The sequence below is a fragment of the Grammomys surdaster genome, unplaced genomic scaffold (assembly GCF_004785775.1).
Source record: "Grammomys surdaster isolate TR1022 unplaced genomic scaffold, NIH_TR_1.0 65, whole genome shotgun sequence".
In the NCBI taxonomy this organism is placed as follows: Eukaryota; Metazoa; Chordata; class Mammalia; order Rodentia; family Muridae; genus Grammomys; species Grammomys surdaster.
Genome location: NW_021604567.1, coordinates 637140 through 662459, shown reverse-complemented (window position 1 = coordinate 662459; position 25320 = coordinate 637140). Strand labels below are relative to the sequence as shown.

Genomic DNA, 25320 nt, shown 5'->3' with positions numbered 1-25320 from the left:
AAAATATGTCTAATGCACCGTGGCTACTCTCTCCCCACTGTCTTACCTCCCCCTGATGCCTGGCAGCCCTACTTCCTCCTCACAAGCCTCCTTCCTATGTTCTTGACTTTCTATTTTCCTGCCCCATGAAGTGTAACTAGGGCTTCCTATGTGCCGTGGAGTTGGAACTATCCGTTCAACCCCAGCGGGCTCACCAGTGAATCCACAGCTGGATGCAGTGCTGCCCCTTTTCCCAGATCTGTCATTTGCTAACAGTTCAGCAGTAAGTGTTAAGGCTCCATAAGTCCCCTCCTTAAAATCACAGTCACACACACACACACACACACACACACACACACACACACATACACACATGCACACGCACACACACACGCATACATCATATTAATTTCCTATGTTTTTCTTAATTCACACAGTTACTTGTCTTCCTGTTCATTGAAGCAGTAAGCCAGACAACGCTTGCTGCAGTAATGTCTGTCAAAGTGATTGGTTGAAGACTCCAGCAGCACATTCATGTGAAGACAGTCTAGAGCAGGGCTTCTCGATCCTCCTAATGCTGTCTCCCCTTAATAAAGTTCCTCATGTAGTGGTGACCCCAACCATAAAATTATTTTCTTGATACTTCATAACTGTAATTTTGCTACTGTTAGGAATTGTAATGTAAACACCTGATATGCAGGATACCTGATATTTGATCCTCAAAGGAGTTGCCCCCCACAGGCTGGCTCTAGGTGCCAGTATCTCAGTTCCTCATTTCTCTCCATCTCAGTTCCTCATTTCCAGCTCTGCCAGTTTGACCTGCTTTCTCTTTGGCTCAGTCGTCTTGGGAATGGTGTGAGCTTCCTCCTCTTCTCAGCACCACAAAGTCTCAGCACGGGATGGAGGATGGACTCTTTTTAAATGTTATAGTCAAAGTCCATCAGGAGAGCCTGAGGCAGGAGGACTGTGAATTTAAGATCACCTGTAAAATGAATTATTTTTGATATAAATGTAACCAGTGAATTAATCTAGTGACTGTACTTCTTTACCTTTGTTAGCCCCCAATAACCACACAGAAGAACCAAGTTTTATTTCAAACTACACCTCAATAGCCGAGCAGTTAATTGCTCTACCTTAACCTCTAAGCAAATCTGATGATCTCCCATCTATGAACCCATGATACTTGCATATTATTCATCTGGCTCTTTGGGCCTCAGATGTTATTTCTCATGATGTCTTCATGGACCCTCTCCTTGTAGTGATCTCCACTCCCATGCCCACCCCATCCCCACACACTCTGGTAGACATCTGCTCTATTTTCTCTTTTGCCCAGCCATTGCGTGATTAGCATTTATTGACAGGGCAGAGAATAAATGGTAAGATTTGTTTACACAAGCTTGTGACAGAAGATTCTTGATATAAGCATTACAATGACGCGTAGGGGTTGAAACAAGATTTGAGGGCAGAGAAAACAGCATTTAAACAACACAAGGATAACATTTACGTGATGCCCAACAACATGCCTACAAACCACCCTCAGCAACCTAGATGGACACTGTCTCAAAAACCTCTCAAGAGATAGGTAGATAAATATTTCAAAAACTAGAAAAAAATCAATCTGCAAGAAATTAAAAATAAATTGATTTTTTTAAACTTTGTAAAAACAGCATATTGAAAATGACAATTAAGCAAGAAGCAATTTCTCAGGAAGACAGTTTTATTGAGACATTAATATCGCCTTTAGTTGTAAAGGTTTTCCTTAGAGAAAATCAGTCATGGTTTTCTGGTAGAGAAAACTAGTCATGGCGCTAATACAAATGCACAAAAGGCGTACACGAGGTTTCACTCAGTGGCAAAGTGTGGACAGCGTATGTTTAATATCTCCATATTGGTATTTTTGTGCAAGCATACAGGATTCTACAATTTGTGGTCCTGTGCTTGGCTGATGATTGGCTACTTATGCTGAAAGTGTCCATTATTAACTTTGTGGTTTAATATTCATTTTAACTCTGTGCTTCCCTTTGCCCTTTAAATTGGGTTTATTTCAATAGAGCTGCAGACCCTTGTGGGTGTGTACATTTTTGCTGCACATATTCATAAACTAAGACAAAAATGAAAATCTGTTTTCTCTAGAAAATTTTCTAATTGCTGAAACAAATTGATTCTATTCTTTGGAATCCAACAGGGCTCTAGGTGAATTCGTTTATAAAATATTTATGAATCACCCTCTGTGTGACAGGCACTGATTGATGAAACAATCAGTTGAAGCATTCCATTCATTCTCTAAAATGCTGCTTTTAAATAAAAATATTCATATATTTACTTATCTATTATCTATATGTGTATGAGTCTGTAAGATCAGGCTACAGGCAAGCCTATAAGGCATTTTCTTAATTAGTGATTAATGAGAGAGAGCCTAGACCATTGTGGATATTTCTATCCCTAGGCAAGTGGTTCTGGGTTCTATAAGAAAGCAGGCTGAGCAAGCCCTGTGGAGCTACCAGTAAGCAGCACCCCTCCCTCCATGGCTTCTGCACCAGCTCCTGCCTCCAGGTTCCTGCCCTGTTTGAGTTCTTGACCTCATTGCTTTGATATTGAACTGTTCTATGGAACTGTGAGTGAAATAAACCCTTTTTTCCCCAAGTTGCTTTTGGTCACAGCAATGGCAACCCTAAGATAACGTCCACTTTCTACTTTTAGCATCCCCAATTATGTTATCGTATTATTAATCCTTCAAAGATTAATGCATTGTTTAGGTCAGAGGCCTCGGGAGCCACTTCTGCAAAATCTATCAGCTGGCAACTTCAATATATTAACCCACGAGGGACATTTCATATTGAAATCTTAACAATAACCTTTATCAAGGTGACAGTGTGCCAATTCTAGCTAAATTAGTAGAATAAACTAGGAATAAAGTTGTACCAGGTGCTTCCTTAGGTATTTGACATTGTTACGTATTTGTCACGACATAATAATTTGACATTTTAATCTACTGTATAGTATGCATATACTTTTTTGAAATTAAAGTTTTTTTTAATTTTATGTCCATGGGCATTTTACTTGCTTGTATGACTGTGTATTATATGTGTGCACTACCAACAGAGGCCAGAAGAGGGCGCTGTCTGGAGTTACAGACAGATGAGTGAGTCATCTAGGTGCTGGGGATCAAAAACCAGGTCCCCTGGATGAGCAATCAGTCCTCTTAACTGCGAAGCCATCTCTCTATCCCCATATTAATGTAGTTATTAATTAAATATAATTTTTTATTATTTAGATAAGTTACAGACATTTTCTGCAATCATATGACACATGGTGATCTTTTGGTCCTTGAGGGAGTGCATATGCTTGGTCTGTCTAATAAGATTGCATCACTTACAAGCGTCATTGGAAGACGTTACAAGAGTCCATGGAAGTACATTAAAAGTTTTTACACACAATACACTTTTATTTTATCTCCAACCATGTAAGTACATTTTATGATGTATTCCAATGATGAATCATGTTTCCTACAATGCAATTTTCAGAATTATCTCTGTTATAAAGCAATGTATGGCTGTATAAAATCTGTTATTTGTAAACTTATCTTTCACATACATAAATTGCTGCATTTAATTTGGATTTTATTGCAGAATTTTGTGTATGTACTTGTACATTAAATTGGCTTATAGCTTCTTCCTTTTCATTTTAAATTATTTTTTAGGGTTGATTTAGGATATGAGGACATGGACAACTATTTTGTCCCCCACTCAAGAATATTTATTATAACAGAAGGAAATTTGAAATTACACCGAAACATCTTCATAGGTGTGCACACAACCTAGGTTTGGCCATTCAGAACACTAAATCTAATTCTGTTGTGACTTCTTACAGAGCAACATTCAGAGCCAAGTCTGAGTGGTTTCCTGAGCAAGAAGAGAATGCTTTACTTTCTGCTGTAAAGACATTAGATTAGAGCTGCTATAACCTTCTGTCAACTCATGGAGAAAAAAAAAAGAATCGCTTTGAGGCTGTAGTGAGGATTAAAAAAAGAGAGAAGCAAATAAGAGAAAGATAACAGAAAAGAAACATCCCCAGCTATAGAGCACCAAACCGTCTTGTTTTCTGATTGTAATAGGGTGGTTTCCTGAGATTCCAGGATCCTTTGACCTGATTCCTCATTAGTTAGAATATTAAGAGCTAGCAATTTAAATCACACTTCTGGGAGTTTGTAACATTAACCTTATACTGTGCCTTTGGCTGAATGGTCAATCAATTTCCAGTTAACATTGTATTAGGCAGTTCTCTCTTGAGGAACAGAACCCAAAGAATATGCATCAGAAAGGGGGATGCATTAGAAAAGCTTATCCAGTAGGGGCCAGGTAGCTTAGGTCGTCTGCATGCCTGAGGGTGAGAGAACCTGGTTAGCTGATCAGCCCATGGAGCTGGATTTCACAGCAGGCCTGGAAGACTCCTGGAGGGTAGGAGGTCTTTACTTCTCATTGGAAGACCCAGGAGTCTGATGCTGTGTCTCTTATCCCTCTGGAGCTGTAAATTCTAATAAAACCCTTCTAAGTTGCCTTGGTCCTGGTGTTTTATTACGACAACAGAAAAGTAACTAACATAATTCGATATTTAGGCTGGTTGTATGTAGATGGGAATAAATCAAACTCCTCATATGAATCAAAAATTCAGTTATGTCATACGTTATATTCTGTGTCATTTCCCCTTCCTTCCTTCCTTCCTTCCTTCCTTCCTTCCTTCCTTCCTTCCTTCCTTCCTTTCTTCCTTCCTTCCTTCCTTCCTTCCTGTAAGGAGCAGGCCCTTAAACAGGACCAACTCCATTTTGTAATAGGAAACTTGTAAGACATGTCTGGACATGTCTGGTACTTGTAAAGGCAAGTCTGGAAATGAAGCTGTGCTGAGATAACCAGACACGAGGGGTTATCTGCCATATACGTTATCAGTAACTCCAAATTCAGCATAAAAGAGGAGCCTGTCCGGAGCACTTCATCACACTTGTAGCCATGACTGGCTAACGTGATCCTCCGGACAAAGCCTCCTCAGCACCCGGTCATCAAAGAGTTAACTGAGAGACCTATGCCTCCAACTTCATGGCCAAGCTCCGACTTCAAACCAAGAGACCACTGCCTCCAGCTTCTTTGTGGTCAAGCACCCTACAAGGTCAAATTATCTGGAAGCCACAGCCTGACCCTGCCTTACCAGACTCCGGACCTGTAACCCAAAACCAACATAAGGACTCAGGTCGTATAATCCATGAATGAATGATTTGTCTATTGCCATGCTTATTTCTTTGGTAATTAGCAACTTATTATTTGTGTTAATTATGCATATTGTTAGAGGCAACCTATAGGAAATGTGACAATATCTTGTTGTAGCAATAGCCTTAGCATTTGTGTTTGTGTTTGCTTGCTGTGCATTATCATTAAAGAAGTAACTGAATTCCACAATCTCTCTGTCTTTTGGCGTACTCTCTTCCCTCTCGAGGAGCTGACGATCTCACAGTCAAATCCAGTATATGATCCCTGAGTGGAGCAGGACCTGTCGCTCCTCTCCCCTCGGGGGATTCAAACCCCTTGCTCTTAATAGATAAGAGACCCTGCTCGTGACACTTCCTTTCTTCCTTCCTTCCTTTCTTCCTTCCTTGTTTTCCTGTCTGAAGCTTCATGGCAGAATGTTCCAGAAAGAAATCGAGGCACTGGGAGGAAGAAATGGGGCTGCTTCTTTATTGTAGATCCTAGTAGGTGTAGCCAAGACAGTAGCTTACATAATCCATGAGTTACCCTTCTCTTCCTCCTCCTCTTTTTCTTCCTCATTCTCATCCTCCTCTTCTTCCTCCTCTTCTTCCCCTCCTCTTCTTCCTTTCTCCTCCTCCTCCTTATCATCATCATCATGAACATCATCAATGTCTTTGTCTTCCTTCTTCTAGTGACAGCAAGCCAGACTGGCTTATCTCTGAGCTCCACCCTGTGCTGCATGAGAAAATAAGTTGCAGGTCCTATGCCATGCAAATGGTTTGTTCCAGGGGCTGTTTTTATTCTTCTGCCTATCTGGCTCTTCCTCTCCCGCTTCTTTGTCATGGCAGGCATGGGAAAACGCAAATCTCTGGGTTTATCTGGGGGAAAGTAGCAAGCCTTTTGCTTTAGGGATCTGCAGTGCCCATTCATTAGCCTCGCCTTGAGAGACAGAGTGAGTATCTCCCCTCAGGAGACTCGCTCACAGAACTTAAACCTTCTGACCTTTTGTCTCTCCATTTCCCAAGCTTTAGAATGTTTTTCTTTACTATCTACAGTAAGAAAAATACATCCTCGGGGCCTTTGCCAGCTTCTGGCTTTTGAAGCACAGAGGCTAAGAACGAGCTCTTTTGTTCTCAGCATTCTGCTGTGTCATCCTTGCCCTGAAGTCAGAACCTAGAATGACCCAGCTGCCTGGGCTGGGCAAGGTCACAGAGAACAGGGGAATCCTTGGGAATATTTTAAAACGCCATCCATCCACAAAGGCTTGTGCCACCCCCAGCTAGAACTCTGCCATCTGTTTAGGCAGTCATCCTTTCATTTTCTAAGCTTTATAATTATCCAGTGGATCTATTTGTTAACCAGAAATTATCTAATAAGGAATTTGGCCTATCGACTCTGTGATAGTAAACCTCTTTTTTTTTTTTAAATTCTAATCAGCTCCTTATTCAACCTTATTGCTCATTAAATACTTATTATCTACCCAGTAATTATCAGCTGCTTTGGGAGAGAAATGTGAGGAAAGTCAAACTAAGAGTCGTCATAGAGCTTACTAGTAGGCAGATATGGGAAAAGGCTAAGGTAAGTAAATGTACGATCATTTTTATGATGGCTGACTTTCCCCATTCTTTTTCTCCATCCTCAGTCCCCTAAGTAGGAGTTGCTTGTCAGAGCCTTCCCATCTGCTGACAGGCCCCTTTGGTGGAATCCAATCAACTTTCTTTGTCTTTGTTCACGTTACTCAACCCTCCAGCAATAGCCCAAGCAAGCCGATTCCGAGGGCGAAAGCAGGCCCAACTCACGGCTCAAAACATAAGAATCTTGATCAAATGGGCAGATTCGGCTATCAGCTCTGGTTCCTTCCCTTCACTGAGTGTCTCTTGGTGTGCTGCGTTGTATGTGCGTTTTCACTTCCAATAAAAGTCTGCTGATTGTTCTGACCTTGTCTTTCTTGACTTTTTAATTCTTCAAGTCAGCAGAGAAAATGAATTCATTCCTGGATACCCCCAAAAGACATCATCCCAATGGCGTCACTTTATTGCAGGAACAACAGAGTCACTCAGTAATTATGAAGAAAGTAATGAGAACACAGGGATGCACAGGAAAGGGGGCAAAGAGAGGCAGCTCCTACCCATGGCTGGGCAAGTGTAGCTTCAGGAGATGTGACTTTTGCATTGGACCTTGAAGAATGAAGGGTGTTCAAGTAGTGAAGGATGGAAGAGGTTATGGGGTGATGGGAAGAGAAGACAGTCAGAGAGGAAGAGACTGCTAAAGCTTCATAAAGACACAAACATCCAATTATTTATCATTATAATTTTAATTTTTGTTATGATGATGATCTGTCTCTCTGTGTCTCTGTCTCTGTCTCTGTTTCTCTCTCTGTGTGTGTAAATGCATGCCACAGAACATATTCTGCCCTCTACTTTGTTTGAAACAGGATCTCTTTGTTGTTTGTCACTAAGTCACCAGGTTAGCTTGTCCGTGAGTTTCTGGGAATACACACAGTTATTGTGCCTGGCTTTATGTGGCTTTTGAGAATTCCATCTCAGGTCCTCACACTTTCTTTGAAAGTGCTCTCCTCAGTGTGCTGTCTCTCCAGCCTCACATATTTATTTTTAAGCAGAAAAGAAAAGTACATTTGTATGTGGCCACCAAATCTGTATCTGTGTGTTACTTTGTGTGTGTGTGTGTGTGTGTGTGTGTGTGTGCATGCACGTGTGTAAGGGAAAGAGACAGAGAGTCAGAGAGAAGAGGAAGGATGACCCTTATATTTAGGAGAAAGAAACCAGGGTAAAAGGCTACCACAAACCTCCAAACCTTTCTAATCTTACACCATCACACTAATTCAAGGCCTTTTGTTTCTCATGTGCTTTTGGTACAGTTTTATTTCTGGTAGTAGAGGATCATTTTAGCTGTATATGAGGTTCATTTCTGAGTATTGTAGGTACAGATTTCTCCAAGATTCTGCAGAAAAGAGAATTCCACCAGGTCTTTGGCAATGCTGTCTCCACACATATTCTTTCAGCCTTTGTTTGGAATAGCTGGGGTTGAGAGTGGAAGGACCCGAGGTTATTGGGGGAGATCTGCCTCAGCACATAGCATATACACCTGCATATGCTGAGTAATATCTCCTCTGTTGTAACGGCAGGCACATTGTGATGGTTTGTTTAAGAGTGGCCCAGGGAGTGGCACTATTAGGAGGTATGGCCTTGTTGGAATAGGTGTGTCACTGTGAATTTGGTCTTAAGACCCTCATCCTAGCTGCCTGGAAGCCAGTCTTCTCCTAGCTGCCTTGGGAACAAGATGTAGAACTCTCAGCTCCTCCAGCCCCATGCTTGTCTGGATGTTGCCATGGGGCCACCTTAATGATAATGGACTGAACCTCTGAACCTGTAAGCCAGCCCCAATTAAACGTTGTCCTTCATAAAAGTTGCCTGGCCCATGGTGTCTCTTCACAGCAGTAAAACTCTAATAAGACATTTTTGACATATTTTGAGGTCTAATGATTGACCTCAAAATTCAAGGGATGATTACAAAATTAAGTGCTTTTTATATGTGAATGATTCTGTAAGTTCTGGGGGTGAAACAGTAATTGTAAGAATCTAATAGCTTATCACTCATATAACTACTGAGTCAACTGCACCTAGGTTATGATAGTAGTGAATGCACATTTTATTTGCCAGGCTAGCATAGGTTAATAAGGAAACAAATATACCCACAATCTCAATGGCTTTTATAAGACAAGAGTTTATTATTTATGTGTGAGGTGTCTATCTTGCTCCTGGTGTTTTCCAGGACAGCTGTCTGTAGAGCGATGGCTCAGCATTCCGATCCTCTCTGATCACGAGGCCCCCTCCATCTGGATGTGTTATTTTCACCATGGCCACCGGAGAGCAAGAGCGGGACAACTGTTCACTTTTCTACTTCCAGTTAAATGCTTGTACTTCAGACATGACCCAAGTCACTTCCGCTCACACGTCGCTGTCATATCACGTGACCACGCTTAATTCTAAGAGGGCAGAGACAGCCATCTTCCCATGCAGTAGTACTATTTATAAATGAAAGATAAACACACTGAAATAAAGAATGGGTTGACTGGTACAACCACATTTAGCTTGTTATACATCAGATAAACACTATCTCTGTTTTCCTGCCAATCACCAAAAGTTTATTCTCTCTGGATTGAATTTATTATTCCAGTAGGAACTGGCCCAGTGGCGCTCCAAACACAGCCCTCGTCCGCACACGGATTGATTTGGAGAGAGCTCTAAGGCTTCTGTAACTGAGCCATGGCTGTGTTCTCTTCTCTTCCACAAGTGTCAGATGTGCAGCCTTAGGAAATGAGATCTGTGCACGCAGTCTTCTGCTATGGTCTTAGACTCTCATCTGTGTTTTCAGAGGGGTTAATGGCTCCTTGAAGACTTGGGTTGTATTTTCCACAGAGAGTTTTTAAGTGTTAAAATAAATGCCTTCAACCAATCGATAACATCTTCATCCTGGAGCTTAGATGGTCATTAAAAAGAGGCTAGCTATGCGGTGGCCCTAGAATTGTAAAGCAAAATGGCCTTAGAGAAAATAACAAGACCACTAAAAACAAAACCAGACAAAAAATCCTAGAGTTTTCATTTTCCTTTTAAGCACCTGGAAAAAAGTAAGTTTAAAGTTTCTTCGTTTTGTTTTGTTTTTTTTTTTCTCGTGCTCATTCCTTATCATCCAGTAAAGATAGAAAGAAAGTACGAGGGTTGACCCAGAAGGGTGGTACATTGTGATAAACCCAGGTCTTGGAAATCTGAGGCACGAGGATGGACTGTTCCAGGTCAGCCTGTAGTATCTAGGAAGGAGACATCGACTTAAAAATACAAACAATAAACACGCAGCAGCAGCAATGACAAAACCCGTTTAATCTGCTACAATGGAAAAAGAATTATATTCTACTGTTTTGTTTTAAAATTACAATAATCAAATTATCCCTAAAATGTTTTTTGAAATATGCATTCTCATACGTACAAGGGGAGAAATTTACATTAGCTCTGAAATGGGCGTAGGTAAGGAAGTTTAACTTCTGTTTATTTTAAGAAGTTAGCTGCATTAAGAAATGGGAAGATTCATATCAAGCACTGTTAAAATTTAAAGTGGATACTGGAATTAATTTTATCATAGAATTGTGATTGAAAACCTGAACAGTCCTTAAGATTAGGAAAAAGGATGCAGAACATAGTAAGATTCAGGCTTTAAACAGAATAAAACCGAGCAAATATTGTTCAAAAACAAAATCCCAGCGCCCCACTGCGAGCGGCCCCTCTCCAGGGGGCAGTAGAGTCTCCAGGAGGGGAGAGGCCAGGCTGCTCCGGGAAGTGCCCTAGCCAGGCTGGGCACGGCTGCCCCCCGAGGCGAGGTGAGGGGCGGAGGCAGGAGGAGGAGGCAGGGAGGCGACCTCAGCTTCTTAGCAGAGCTCTGCGGCCGCGGACTAGAGGCGGAGTAGCAGCCAGCTTTAAAGTAGCAGCCGGGGAGGAAGGAAGGAAGGAGCGAAGGAGGGACGGGAACCCTGGAGGAGGAGCAGCGAGCCGGGCTGCAGAGTCTGCGGGTGCAGGAGCCCGCCGCGCGAGGCCACGTTTGTTTTTGTTATTTTCCATTGGAGTAGTTCTTCGGGACTGAACGGGCCGCAAGCCCGCACCCCCGACCTTCCAGGTGACAGCCGGTCACCCTGCTAGGAGTCAGCTCCGCCCCGAGTCGCCCCTTCCCGCCCACAGCTCCACTCTCCGCCCAGCCTTCCAGTGCCAGCGCTAGGCGAGCGCGCCGGCCGCAGCGGGCTGCAGGAGCAGGAGCAGGAGCAGGAACAGGAGACCGCGGCTGCCCTGGTCCCCGACCCCGAGGACGAACGGCGGAGGGGGGACAGACCGGCCCCGGGGCGCGATCTCCAGGAAGGAGGATGCGCGCGTGAGCCTCGGTCTCCCGCTAGTCCACTGAGCTGCAGCGGGAGGCTCGGAGCCGCGCCCGGGGAAGTGTCGCATGGGTCAGGGCCGCTGAAGCACGGACTTTAAGGGCTGGTGGCACCAAGGCAGGCGCAGGGGCCTGGGGCGACAGTTAGCAGTTTCCTCCGCTCCTGCACAGTGAGAGTTGGGGGCGCGGTGCCCTCGTTAGGCGCGAGTTATGGAGTCGCCTAGCTGCATTCAGGATGAGCCTTTCCCGCACCCCCTGGAGCCCGAGCCGAGTGCCCCAGCGCAGCCAGGTGCCACCAAGCCGGGCGACAAGCGCTTCCGGCTATGGTACGTGGGAGGGTCTTGCTTGGATCGCAGGACCACGCTGCCCATGCTCCCCTGGCTCATGGCCGAGATCCGTCGGCGCAGCCAGAAGCCCGAGGCGGGCGGCTGCGGGGCGCCCGCGACCCGGGAGGTGCTCCTGATACTCAGCGCCCCCTTCCTGCGTTGCGTTCCCGCGCCAGGTGCTGGGGTCGGCGGGGGCGCAGGCTCCGGGGCCGTGCAGCCCAACACCGGGGTGTTCATCTTCGAGCACAAGGCTCAGCACATCTCCCGCTTCATCCACAACAGCCACGACCTCACCTACTTTGCTTATTTGATCAAGGCGCAGCCCGACGACCCCGAGTCACAGATGGCCTGCCACGTTTTCCGCGCCACGGACCCTAACCAGGTAAGTTTTGAGTGCCAAGGGCGGGTCTGGGACCTCGGGGACTGGCGAGGCAGGGACCTCTCCTTTAAGAACTGTCTTGGATCTGGCTGCTGGCTTGCGCTCCACGTGGCGCGCTCGGGTGATCCCCTCGTTCCGTTTTGGGATCTGGGAGTGGGAGAGAAAGCGTTTCCTGGCTGGGTTGGCCCCGGGACTAGCTGGCTGCCCTGAGCAGGAGGGAGGAAAGTAGACTCAGAGAGGTCTTGGGACCCAGGAGGAGTTGGCAAGTCTGCAGAGGACTCAAGGAAAAGTACGGATCACAGGAGGATCCTGGTGATTGGATGGCTTGCGTGGCTTTCGCCAATGTGAGCGTGTGTGTGCAAGTGTGTGTTTCTTGGAAGCGTCGGAGACCATGGGGTACTGGTTCTCAGTCTCGGTAGTCCTGCAGTTATTCTTGTTTGGCTGGCGCGTCACTGTTACCAAAGTACCTCTAAGTATCTGGGCCTGAGGGTGTGTGATTTCAAAGGCCAGTCTAGGGAAGAGTTAGAAATGCCAGAATGTCATCAGCTAAGTATGATTCTGCGAATTTGGAGTCTGAAGGAAGACCTTTCTGTTGTTTTTGCACCCACTGAGACAATAAATGCATACTTGAGTAACTTAAAAATTAGTGTGATTGAGGAGGTTTCAAATGCCATTTAAAGTATTATACTCCTCTAGCTTAGTGTCCAGTATTTCTCCAGAGTTTTCTAACTCGAAGTGTTTTGTTACTAATTAGAACCTTGAGTTCCTTAATAAACAGGTGCAGGTCCATCTAATGCAGCAGTTCTCAACCTGGGGGTTCCATATTAGAGATTATGCATATCAGATATTTACATTAGGATTCATAACAATAACAAAATCACAGTTATGAAGTAGTAACGAAATAATGCTATGGTTAGGGGTCACCGCAACGTAAGGAACTGTTTTAAAGGGACACAGCACCAGGAAGGTTGAGAACCACTGCTTGAATAAACTTATAGTAACTGTGCCTTGGGAAACAGGCTTAGAAGTGTGGAAAGAAATGTATGTGTGTGTATGTGTGTGTGCGCGCGCGAGCACTTTGGGTTTGTTTGCTTTCCAATATTAAAGCCCCACCCCTGTGGTGTTTTCTAAAAATATAATTTGCTGACTAAACATAAATGAATAAATAAAGCCTCAGGTTTTATTACATGCTATTCTTCTGGTAGCTGGGAAATTCAGACTAGAAGAACATCCTATAATAAGTCCTTATTTTATTCTCATTCCATAATGAAATTTAAGAATATTATTTGGAAAAAAAAGAATATTGTTTATACTAGCATTCCACAAAAGTCCTATAACAAAACTGAAGTAAAAGTCTTTAGTTTCTTTCATTACTTTCTAGAAGAGAAAAAAATAACCTTTTGCTTATTTTAATTTTTTAAGGATTTATTTATATTTATTTATTTATTTGTGTGTGTGTGTGTGTGTGTGTGTGTGTGTGTGTATGTGTGTGTGTGTACACAAACCTGTGCCTGAAGAGGCCAGAAGAGGGCTTTGGATGCCCTTGAGCTATAGTACAGGTGGTTGGTTGTCAGGTGCTGGTAGCAGACATTGGTCCTCTGAAGAACAGGAAGTGCTGTTGGCCTACCATACCCGTCCCTAAGAGACAAATGGATTAAACAACCAGAACTGGTGATGTGAACAGGGCAATTAGACTTTATTTTATTATTTCTTTTAGTTTTGAGATTATAATATTACATCATTCCCCACTACCCTTTCTTTCCTCCAACCCTCCTATGTAACCCTCCTTGCTCCCTTTTAAATTCATGGCCTATTTTTCTTTAATTGTTTTGATATATAAATAGATATGATATGTTATTATCAAAACTATATGTAGTCAAACTGCTAAGTCTATATGCTGTTACTTGTGTGTATGTTTTCAGGGCCGACCATTTGGCTTTGGATGACCAATTGCTGTGTTGTGCCTGGGGAAGACTCTGCATTCCTCAGCTGCCTGCAGTTCCTTGTGTAGGGTTGAGGCCTCCTGGTGGTGATCTTAATTGTTATGTTTGCAACAGAATACTTCCCTACAAATGACTTGAAATGCCCTACCCTGGGTGGTTCAGTGAGGTTCATTTTGTGCTTATTTATTTAAAACTCAGACATGAGATTGGAAAGTTCCCAAGATTATCACTGTCTTTACCGTATGTATCCTAATACAACGTTCTGGCTCTGGCAATAAGGAAGAATACATTACAGTTTCTGGGCTCTAAGAGACTTATGGTGACCCTGGCTGGTTTGTGGTACCCGTTTTTCTTTGGATCTGCTCTGTGAAGTATGCTTGCTCATTTCCTTGCAGGTGCTGGCACTCTGGGCTCTCAGCAGTAGTTACTGAGTACCTTCTGGATGCTTGGATTTGGGGTCAGTTATACACAAGCTTGGATTTACCCCCACTGTATAGTTAGGTGGTAGAGGTGGAATGTGCTGTTACTTTACAAATAGAATGTTTAGGCTAACTGTCCACACCCCCAGCCCTTACGTAGATGGGTTTAAAGAAAAAAAAATTAAAAAAAAAAGCCAGACATGGTGGCACATGTTTTTAATCCCAGCACTCAGGAGGCAGAGGCAGACAGATATCTGAGTTCAAGGCCAGCCTGGTGTACAGAGGGAATTTCAGGACATCCAGGGCTACAGGGAGAAACTCTATCTCAAAAAACCAAGATGAAACAAAAAATTTAAATTAAAATATAATTACATAATTTCCCTTGCCTTTCCTCCCTTCAGCCCCTCCTGTGTCCCCTCCCTCCAGTCCTTCCTCTTCACTATCTCTCACATCCATGCCTTCTTTTTCTTTGATTATTGTATGTACCCATAAATATACACATATGACCTACATTTCTTTTTTTTTAATCTTTTTTCTTACAGTCCAGTCATTATCCCCCTCCCATTTTGCTCTCCGACAGTTCCTCATCCCATTCCTCATCCCTGGTCTCCAAGAGGGTGTCCCCCCCCCCCCCAATTCCTACCCTCCCCATTAACTGGGGCCTCAACTCTCTCAAGGATAAGGTGGATCTTCTTTCTTTGAGGCCAGAGCAGCCAGTCCTCTGCTGTATGTGTGTCAGGGCCTTGGAGTAGCCTGGTTTGTGGCTCAGTGTCTGAGAGATCTTGGGGGTAGGGGTGAGGTGGGGATTGGAGTGGGGGGTATGGTGGGGTTCAGATTTGTTGAGACTGCTGGTCTTCCTATAGGGTCACTCTCCTCAACTTCTTCCAGATTTTCCCTAATTCAATCACAGGGGTCCCCAACTTCAGACCATTGGTTGGCTGTAAGTATCTTCTTCTGTCACAGCTGCTTGTTGGGCCTCTCGGAGGGCAGCCATGTGGGAAAGACTAATTCTTTCTCAGCAGTTATTAATTGCTTGAAGTTCTTTGTGTAGGGGTGGGGCCCAATGAGATTTCTCCCTTCTTCCTTAGTATTTTTTATTGGTGTTATTGTTTAGCCAGCCATATTTTTGGGGTATCTTGATTGTAGCTCCTCTGTCATTCCAGAAGGCACAATCTCACAGAGATTCTGGCTCTTGTGGATCTTACAGTCTCTCCACCCTCTCTTCTGAGATGTTCCCTGAGCTTTTGGTGCAGGAGTTGTATTGTAGCTGTATCCATGGGGGCTAGGTACCCCACGATCAATTGCTTTCTGTATCTGACCAGTTGTGGTTTTCCGTAATGGTCTCTGTCTTCTGCAAAGAGCAGCTTCTTTGATGATGGGTGGGAACTATAGTACAATGATAACTGTCAGCTAGTAGAGCTATATAGTAACTGCCAGCATGAAGATAAGTATTAGAGCACAGTTAGGAATTATGGCGGTCTACTAAAGTGGTTCACCTCTGAGATCCATGACCTTCCTCACCTTGGATAGTTGACTAGGTTTCCAGCACTACCAATGATTTCACTCCCAAGTGGGCCTCAAACCCAACTAGACAGCTATCGGTTACTGCCAGAATATGAGTGCCGCTGGTGCACCATTGCAGATATCTTGCTTTATAGGTCACTGTTGTGGCTCATAGGTGTCACACTTGGGTAGGACACTTTACTGCTTCCCTTTCTTGGCAGCTTGCATAGCACCTCCTGATATTATAAACGACAGACTACACAGGGGAGGGCTATACTCTTAGTTGCTCTGAACCAAGCAGATTCCTGCCAGAGGATCTTTTATTTGAAGGGCCAGATGTGGTCTCCATAGAGACCATCTCTGCTAAGAATTAGTTCTAAACTCCAGAAGAGGGTTGTGTGAGGACTGTGGGGGAACTGAACGGGGGGTGTCCCTTCTTGGCATGATACTCAGCTCTGTCTGAAAATTACAGAAATGGATGCAAGCTCGTGTTGAAATTATCATTTCACAAGAAAAAGATGAAATTGGATATATATGTGTATATCCAATATATATCATATCTCTATCTCTATCTACCTCTCTCTCTCTCTCTCTCTCTCTCTCTCTCTCTCTCTCTCTATTTATATCTATATCTATATCTCCAATCTCCTCACATTTTAAAGCATTGGTAAATATTTTTAAACACTTAAGAACCCTCTTTGGATCAAGCAGTACACAGATGGTTTGGTTTCAGATAGTTCCCAATTTCCTCCAAATATAAATATTTGGGAAATTGGTGAATTCAGTTGTTGACATCATTTGCCACATATCCCTATGCACCTCAGTTGACTGCATATGACTCTTCAAGTGGGCAATGTTGGGACAACTGTCTTTGCAGAATTTACAGTGAACATGCTCTAACGTGATGACTCTTCAACAGTTGACACGATCAACAGTTTTATCATCCAAGGGTTTGCTTCATACAAAGTAGGCTAAGGTTCTGGGTACCTTTGCAACAGAAAGGGGATTCTTGGTTGCTTTGTCCTGTGTTCTTTATTTGAAATGGAGATTCAAGCTCTTTGCTGAGGGAGCCTACTCTTTCCTGCATTCGCTGAGCAAAGACCACAAGGCAACCTAGATCAGTGGGTGTGCAAACATCTCCAGTACACTTGCCTTCCTTTGTCTCCCAAGCCTGTCCCTTTTCTGATGTGCGTCTGCCTCGAGGATGACCACATAGCTTATTGATTTGAGATAGCTTTTAATGTGAAAGAGAACACCACCAGCAAGCACATCACCCATGCATAACAAGCACCTGGCCTGCGTAAGACAGAAGGGCCTTCACGTTCAGGGCAGCTAACTACAGAGTTTACATTCTCTGTAATGGGCCACTGACTTGGTGGCTTGTCTGACAGAAAAGGCTAATGTTTTACAGAGTATCTGCTCACATGTCTTTTCTCAGGGTGGATCTCCTTGTGATCTCAGAGATGGGAGTGCTGAGCTGATAGCTTGTGTCTGTTGTGGGGAGTTGCCATGGTGATATGCCCTCTGGGTTCACACCTCTTCCTCCGTTGGAGTTGAGAATGTGTGTTAGGAAAAGCACTCAGCTGGAAAGACTTAATGTGTCCAGGCCTTTCAGGTGCAAAGTGGGATGAAGAGGAAGTTAAGGGAAGTCATGGTGTGTCCGGCAGTCCCCATCTGCGCTAGCCTCTGTAGCCTGATGTGGAAGGACTGACAGCTTTAGCAGGTTACATTAGAAAAGGATCTGTCTGTGCAAACTCTTTATAGATCCCATCTGCATAAATTGGGTTGTGGAGTACATGGTTCTTTCTTACGAGCAAGGAGAGGTCAAATCTGCAAATAGATATCTTTACTTCCTTTCAAAAAGAGACTGTGTATGTATAACATTACTTTAGTTTCTTTATTTAAAAGGAAGTTTGGGGTCTGGGCATGTGGATCAGTTGGTAAAATACTTAGCATGCATGAAGCTCTAGGTTCAGCCCCAGAACCACACACACAGTGTAGTGGTACAAATCTAAAGGTTTTAGCACTTGGGATATGAAGATGGGAGGGTCAGAGTTCGAGATCATCCTCAGCTACATATCAAATTCAAGGCTAGGCTGGACTATATGAGCCCCCCTTCAAAAAGTTTCAATGTTATATACATTTTAATAATTAAAGCTGTCAATATTTGTAAGAATTAGAGACTGTGGATGTTGGAGCTGGAGAGATGGCTAAGTTAGGTGGTTACAAGTATGTACTGTTGGTACATACCTTTAATCCCAGCACATGGGAGGTAGAGGCAGGTGGATTTCTGTAAGTTCTCCACCAGCTTGGTCTATATAGTAAGTTCTATGGCAGCCAGAGCTACATAGTGAAACAAACCCTGTTTTAAAACAAAACAAGAAACAAAACCAAAATTACAACAACGAGAAGCATAAGAAGCACATCATGCTCTCCCAGTCTATCTTAGATGGCTCGCAACAAACTGTAGCTCTACTGTAGGGAATATAAATCTTTCCTCTGGCCTCCACTAGCGCCTGCAGTCACAGGCGCACACCACACCCCTTCCACACACATAATCAAATAAGAATATTTTACATGTAATTTTTATTTCATGTGTATGGATGTTTTGCCTGCACGTATATATTTTTACCACTTACGTGCCTACTGCCTGCAGAGGCCAGAAGAGGGCCTCTTGGAACCGGAGGAAAAGATAGGGTTAAGCCACCGGCCCCCCCCCCCCCCCCGTGTTGATGATGGGAAACGAAACACCAGTGCTCCAATTATTGAGCAATATCTCCATCCCCCAAATCAAAGTTTTTTAATTTTTTTGTTTTCTTTTGAGACAGGGCCTCACTGTGTAGCCTTGGCTTGCTCAGAACTCTTTGTGTAGACCAGGCAGGCTTTGAACTCACAGAGATGCACCTGCCTCTGCCTCCCGAGAGCTAGGATTGTAGCTGTGGTCCGTCATGCCTAGCTTCTTTAAAAAGTTTTTTACAAAGGATATTAAAGGTTTGAACACTGCATTATGACTAGTGACATGCCTAGAGTTCTTTTTAGAATTTATCTTATTTGCCAGATATAGTGGCATATTCCTTTAATCTCAGCACTCTGGAGGAAGAGGCAGGCAGCTATCTGTGAATCAAGGCCTGCCTATTCTACATAGTGAATTCCAGGATAGCCAATACTATGTAGAGAGATCTTGTCTCAAAACCAAAAATTTACTTATTATTATTAATTATTATTATTGTGTGTGCATGTGTTTGTGTGTTTGTGTATGTGTGTTTATGTATGTGTGTATGTGTTCGTGTGTATAGTTTGTGTGTGTGTGTATATATGTACTGGGGATTGAACTCAGGGCCTTATATATACTAGGCAAGCATTCTACCACTGAGCTACATCTTCAAGCACAGAGATGTTTTTTCTTGTTTGCTGTGAACACTTTTTGTTTCCTCCTTGAGCTGCCTAATTTTGTGTCAACTTGACACAAGCTGAAGTTATCTGAGAGAGGGGAACCTCAGTTGAGAAAATGCCACTGTAAGACCATGCTGTAGGCAAGCCTGTAGGTTATTTTCTTAGGGATTGATGGGGGAGGGCCTAACCCATCATGGGTGGACCACCTCTGGTGTGGTGTTCCTGGGTTCTATAATAAAGTAGGCTTAGCAAGCCAGTAAGCAGCATCCCTCCATGGTCTCTGCATCACCTCCTGCCTCTGGGTTCCTGCCCTGTTTGAGTTCCTGTCCTGACTTCCTTCAGTGATGAGCAGTGTCATGGAAGTATAAGCTGAATAAACACTTTACTCTTCAGCTTGCTTTTAATCATGGTGTTTCAGTACAGCAGTAGTAACCTTAACTAGTACACTCATCCCGTTGGCCTGAGGTGGACATTAACCTGGCTTGACTCCATGGAAGAATCACAATATCTGGGGAGAGGCGAACACCTGTCCATAGAGCTGCCCAGTTTCAAGGTAGTGTCAGCCTTATGACGGGGACCTATCTGAACCACCACAGCCATTCATGACCAGCTTCACAATTGGAAAATGCAGGCTTCCCAGTAGGATTGTGTGTCCTCACCACCAGAAGGGGTTACTAAACAGACTCTCTACTTCTGAGTCCTTCCTGGTGATAGCCAGACTACAGAAGTGGGAGCTGTAGCTCTCATTTGGTAGGCTGTGTGGCCAGTTCTTCACTCTTGGTTGCTTTCAGAGTCTTTCCCAGAGCTAAATATTGAAAGCAAATCCAGAAGTAAGGTCCGATTGCAGAGGATTTGACAGAAACTTTTAATCTTCCAGCTTCCTGGCTTTCCTTACTCACAGGCACCTTAAGCCCGTGGATGTGCTGAGTGGGAAGTTTATCCTCCAGCCGAAAGCTTTCAGTAGTGGAGATGAACCAGAGGGCTTGTGCTTGTTCTCCTGGGTGGTCATGTGAGATGAGGGATATATTTCAGTGTCAAATTATGTTAGTTTGTACAAAAACTGAGACGTTCCTTATTTCCATCCTGATCAACAATAGCATTCAGCAAGATAAACTCCAGTCAAATGCTATTTTCCCCCATCCGTGGAGTGAAATAATTACTTCGTGAAGACACTGATGATGTCAGTGATTACCCCCCCCCCCCCATTATCTAGTGTGTCACTTGTTTCTGAAACAAAAGATAGAGTGAGAAATGTCTCAGCCTGTCTTATATGTCAGCCATGCAGACAATCAGGCTGAAAAGGAATACGACATGGTAAGATAGTGTTCAATCTGAACATTGTTAGAAGGGTCTTGTGTATTCCATTCCTTTACCCATTTCCTCTTCCTCCTCCTTTTTAAAGATAATTGTCTTGTTAAAACGCTTGGCTTCCGCTGGAGACCTGGGCCCAGCAGTTAAGAGCAGACACTGCTCTTCTAGAGGACCTGAGCTTGAATTCTAGCAAGCACATCAGGCAGCACTCAACCACCCGGGATTCCCGTCTCAAGGGAATCAACACTCCTCGTCACTGTCTGAATTCATGTTCGATACCCCTACAGAGACATACACTTAAAGGCAATAACCATACAAATTTAAGAGTAAAAAATTCAGGTGATTGCTTTAGTGGCCCGGTTCATTAAGATCCCATACACCCCATTGTAAAATGAGTGACAAATCAGTTAGGAGGTGAAGTTAATTAATTAATTAATTAATTAATTAATTTTTGAGACAAGGTTTTTCTGTGTAGCCCTGGCTGTCCTGGAACTCACTTAGTAGACTAGGCTGGCCTTGAAGTCACAGAGATAAGCCTGCCTCTTTGTCCTTCGTGCTAGGATTAAAGGAGTGTTCCACTACCACTACCTGGTTAAGTTAGGATGCATTTTAAAAATGATATTCAGGATAATTTACTTGAAAAGTTGTTTGCATAAAATACTAATACAACTTTTGTAGCTCACTGGCCTTGCTAGCTGTGGGTGCCACTGGGTCATTGCCGCAGGTTTCTAACGTGGCATGAGTGTCATGCAGGCGTTTGTCCTCCTCCGTAGATCTTTAAGTTATTTCCTTAAAGGTGAATGATGAGCTGGGGATGGCTCAGTGGGGAAAGTGTTCGTTGAGCATACAGGAGGACGTGAGTTCAAATCCCTAACATCCACAAGGTATCTGAGCATGAGATAGACAGAGGTAGAGACAGACAGACCCTAGGGAGCTTCGATGTCCAGCCAGTGTAGCTGAAATTGTCAGCTCCAGGTTCAGTGATAGATTCTATTACCATCCCCATCACCCAAAACATAAGGTGGGAAGCAATAGATGTCTACTCAGGGCAACCACTGCAATGCAGTTGGAAAAACAAGAGCAAGCTCATCTGCACACACACACACACACACACACACACACACAAAAAGGTTATTGGGCTCTTATTGATTTTCTTACTTATGCATTTTAATATACAGTAACCATGTAAGGTAAATATCAGTATCCCCCAACCCCAGATGGGAAACCTGAGGTATAGAAAGGTTAAATTATTTTTCAGAGGTTCGCAGACATGTAATGCCAAAAGCCAACTGCACTCGAGGCAAATTTCTCTGGTTCTTTTTGAATCTGTTGCTCGGAAATGCAGCCAGAAGTTAGTTTTTGCATGTCTGAGTTATAGACCTTATGTTCTATATGTTCTTGCTGCTTTTTCTTACTTATATTAAAATTTTCTCAGTTAAATGTGCCTATTAAATTTGTAAAAAAATATATATGCAGTATTTATGTCAATATAAATAGGCCCTCTCAGCCTACATATGGTGGTGAGCCTGAATCCTTGTTTAACTTTTTCATAAATTCTTTTGTCTGAATTAAGCCAGGTTACAGAGACAGAGCTTCTTTAGTTTCTAGCAGTAATTTTAAAATAGTAAGAAAAGCGTGACAATATAGTCTACACAAGAGCACTGTTATTTTTTTTTTCTTATTATTGATTCTTCGAGAATTTCACATCATGTACCCCAATCCCACTCGCCTCCCTGTTCCTTTGTATCTGCCCTCCAACCCCGCAACCTTCCCTGAAAATAAAATTAAAAACAAAACAAAACAAAAAAACCCAAAAAAAAAACAAAACAAAAACAAAAAACAAACATAAGTAAATAAGTAAAATTAGTAAAGAAAGAAAACAAAAAGTCTCATCCTGGAAGCGGTGGTGTGTCACGGTGTGTCCGCAGTACACCCTTTGGTCCACACGTCTTTACTTGCAAGTGTTCATGGGAATGAACTGGTCTAGTTCGAGGCCTCTGGCTTCTACTACTCTGTCAGTACTAGCTCCTCAGGGGACTTCTTTTGGATATCCTGTTGTTACCCTGTGTGATGGAGATCCTGCTGCTTTGGGTCTGTAGGACCAGACCCTGCACCTACTCCAGGAGGTCATAGATGAAGTAGATGTTGGGGTGGGCCAACTCAAAGCCCTGGATCTGGGCCTGGGTGGTAGCTGAGTTGGTCATGCCGCCATCTCTCCTGCACCCACGCCACCAGCGAAAGCTCTCCAGCACTGCCCTAGTTAGCTCACCCAATGCTGCAGCTGGCAAGGGTGACAACTCTCCCACTCTCATGCTTTTGGGGCCAGCTCACCTGTGCCCACTCCACCAGACCCAGCTCTACTGTGCTACTGAGGTACAGGGCCAGCTTTTCTAGGGTCTGCTTCTGGGGAGAGGTGGGGACAGCTCTCCTTTTCTCATGACCCCAGGGCCACCTCTTCTGCCTGCCACAGGTGGGATGGTGGTGGTGGTGGTGGTGAATGATGGCATTTCTCCCAAGTCTATGTCATCACCACACTACAGAGGAGTGGTGGGGTCAGCTCTCCTGAGCGTTCACGCCCTTGGGCCCGCTTCCCCACTACCCACCCCTGCTCCCCAGGGTCAGCCCTACTGTGTTGCCCAGGTGAGGTGCAGGGCCTGCACCCAGGACTTCAAGGGGATGGGCCCAGCTCTGCTCAGCCCTGGGACATCAACATGGTCCCAGGTAGCAGCCTAGACCAGGGACATCGGCATGGCCTTTGGTGGAATTATTAACCACAGACGTTGACATAGACTTCTACTGCGGTACAGTCATGGACCCAGACATGGCCATCAGTGGTACCGCTGGCCAGGACTTCACCATGACCTTAGGTGGCAGGGCAGTCTACTCACATCGGGCTGTTCCTCTCCACCCTCTCGTTTCCAGTTCTGCCTCTCTTCATAGTGTTCAAATTGTTCTGTTTCTCTCGCTGTCCCATCTATCCAGCTCCTCTGTGGGCAAGTCACGTGGCAGACGGGCCTCTGGGTGTCTTCCATCTCTCTGTTGAGATAATAAAAATCTGTTAACTGCTTTCTGTTGAGATAAAGAAATGCATTAATAGTTGTAGAAATAAAAATTACCAACAAATAGTTTGTATTTGATTAGGGAATCTGGGAAATAATTGGCATAGAATGGTTCTGTTGGAAATTTATGGAGGATATATAAATTTTTGATTGTTAATTTTAATAAGTAGAATGAAAACACGAGACAGAGGGTCACATAGTCTAGGCTGACCTCCAGCACACTTTGAACTCTTGATTTTCTTGTCTCTCCCTCCCTAGGGCTGAGAATATGTGTGAGCCACCACTGGGGATTAAACCTAGGGCTTCGTACACCTTAGAGAAGTCTACCAACTGATCTGCATCCCCATCTTCTTAAGCCCATCTTAACATCTGAAGAAACTCTTGTGACAGAAGCCAAGACGTTTGCAGGCATTTGCTCTTAGACAATCTTACTAAAGAATAGGCATTAAGAGTCTCTGTTCTACAGAAGTGAAACCTAGACTCCAGTCATTTCCTCATGGATTCGACAGATCAGATATTCCGAGTTCCATGTGTGCTCTGACATTCATTTTGTGAGTTTTTATTGATGGTATTATACTTAGCTGTAGCCCTGCCTTTTTTTTTCAGGCTGTCAATCACAACCCGGGGGTTGACCAGTCCTTTCACAGGGGTTGCCTAAGATCACTGGACAACAGAGATCTTTACATTAAGATTCATAGCAGCAGCAAAATGACAGCTGTGAAGTAGTAATGAAATAATTTTATGGCCGGGTCATCACAACACGAGGGGCTGTACTAAGGGGCCACAGCGTTAGGCACGTTGAGATCCATGGCCCAGATGCTGACTTGACTTTGCACTTGACTTTGTAACTGCTGATGCTGGAGAAGTAGGAATTACACTCGAGTCTTACTTTTCACTTCCTGCTTTTGGTCCTCAAGGCAAGTCACCAACTCTGCCTGTACAATAGGACACACTGTCCCCAAACTGGAGATCCTCCTGACTCATCTTCTCTAGTGCTAGGACAGTAGATATGCTCTGACATGGTCAACAGTTACTTATTTTTTCTTTTTGTTAAGTACTCTGAACTAAACCCAGTGGCTTGCTTGTTCATGCTAGGCAAGCTCCTATCATTGGGGTTATATAGATTCCTCATTAGCATGGAGAACTCCAGGTGTTTATGCTACGTGACCCAGTGCCCATAGATGTCATGTGGGATGTCATGGTTACATGCTCCAGAGCAGGTAGAGGCAGGTAGGGAATGGCTTCACTCCGGCCACTCTCAATTCCAAGATTCCTGGGGTTTGAACTCATTCAACCTTACCATCCTTATGCCTGTCTGGTAACACGGTCTCACGTGCCCTATAGACTTGAAGTCGACATTCAGTGTCTTCAGTCATCCTCCATTTTATTTTCTTTAGATTTACTTATTTTATCTTTTATGTGCGTGAGTATTTTGCTTGAATGTATGTATGTATATCACAGGCATGCCCGGTGTCCTCGGAAGTCAGAAGAGGGCATAGGATCCCTTGGAACTCGAGTTACAATGGTTGCGAGCCACAGTGTGGGTGTTGGGAATTGAACCCTGGCCCTCTGCAGGAGCAACAGTTGATTTTAACTGCTGATTTTAACAGTTGATTTTAATCTCTACAGCTCCTCCATTTATTTGTTTATTTTTAAAGACAGGATCTCTCACTGAACTTACAGTTCTCCCATTACAGGTAGACTGACAGGCCTCGTACCTCAAGGATTGTCTTGTTTCTCCCCGGATATGGGAATGCGGGTGTGTGTATGTCACTATACCTGGCTTTTTTACATGGATGCTCAGGGTTGAACTCAACTCCTCCTGCTTTCAAGACAG

General features: G+C 43.9%; 1 protein-coding gene across 4 annotated transcripts in view; it reads left to right on the top strand.

Annotated features, from left to right (window-relative positions):
• The first annotated feature begins 11360 nt into the window (after nucleotides 1-11360).
• The window catches only part of Tbc1d4 (TBC1 domain family member 4), a 167486-nt gene continuing 153526 nt past the window's right edge, over nucleotides 11361-25320 (top strand). For all 4 annotated transcript variants that reach the window (XM_028771293.1, XM_028771280.1, XM_028771271.1 and 1 more), the window contains exon 1: nucleotides 11361-11858. In XM_028771293.1, the coding sequence (XP_028627126.1) occupies nucleotides 11361-11858 (498 nt within the window). The remainder of the gene's footprint in view (nucleotides 11859-25320) is intronic.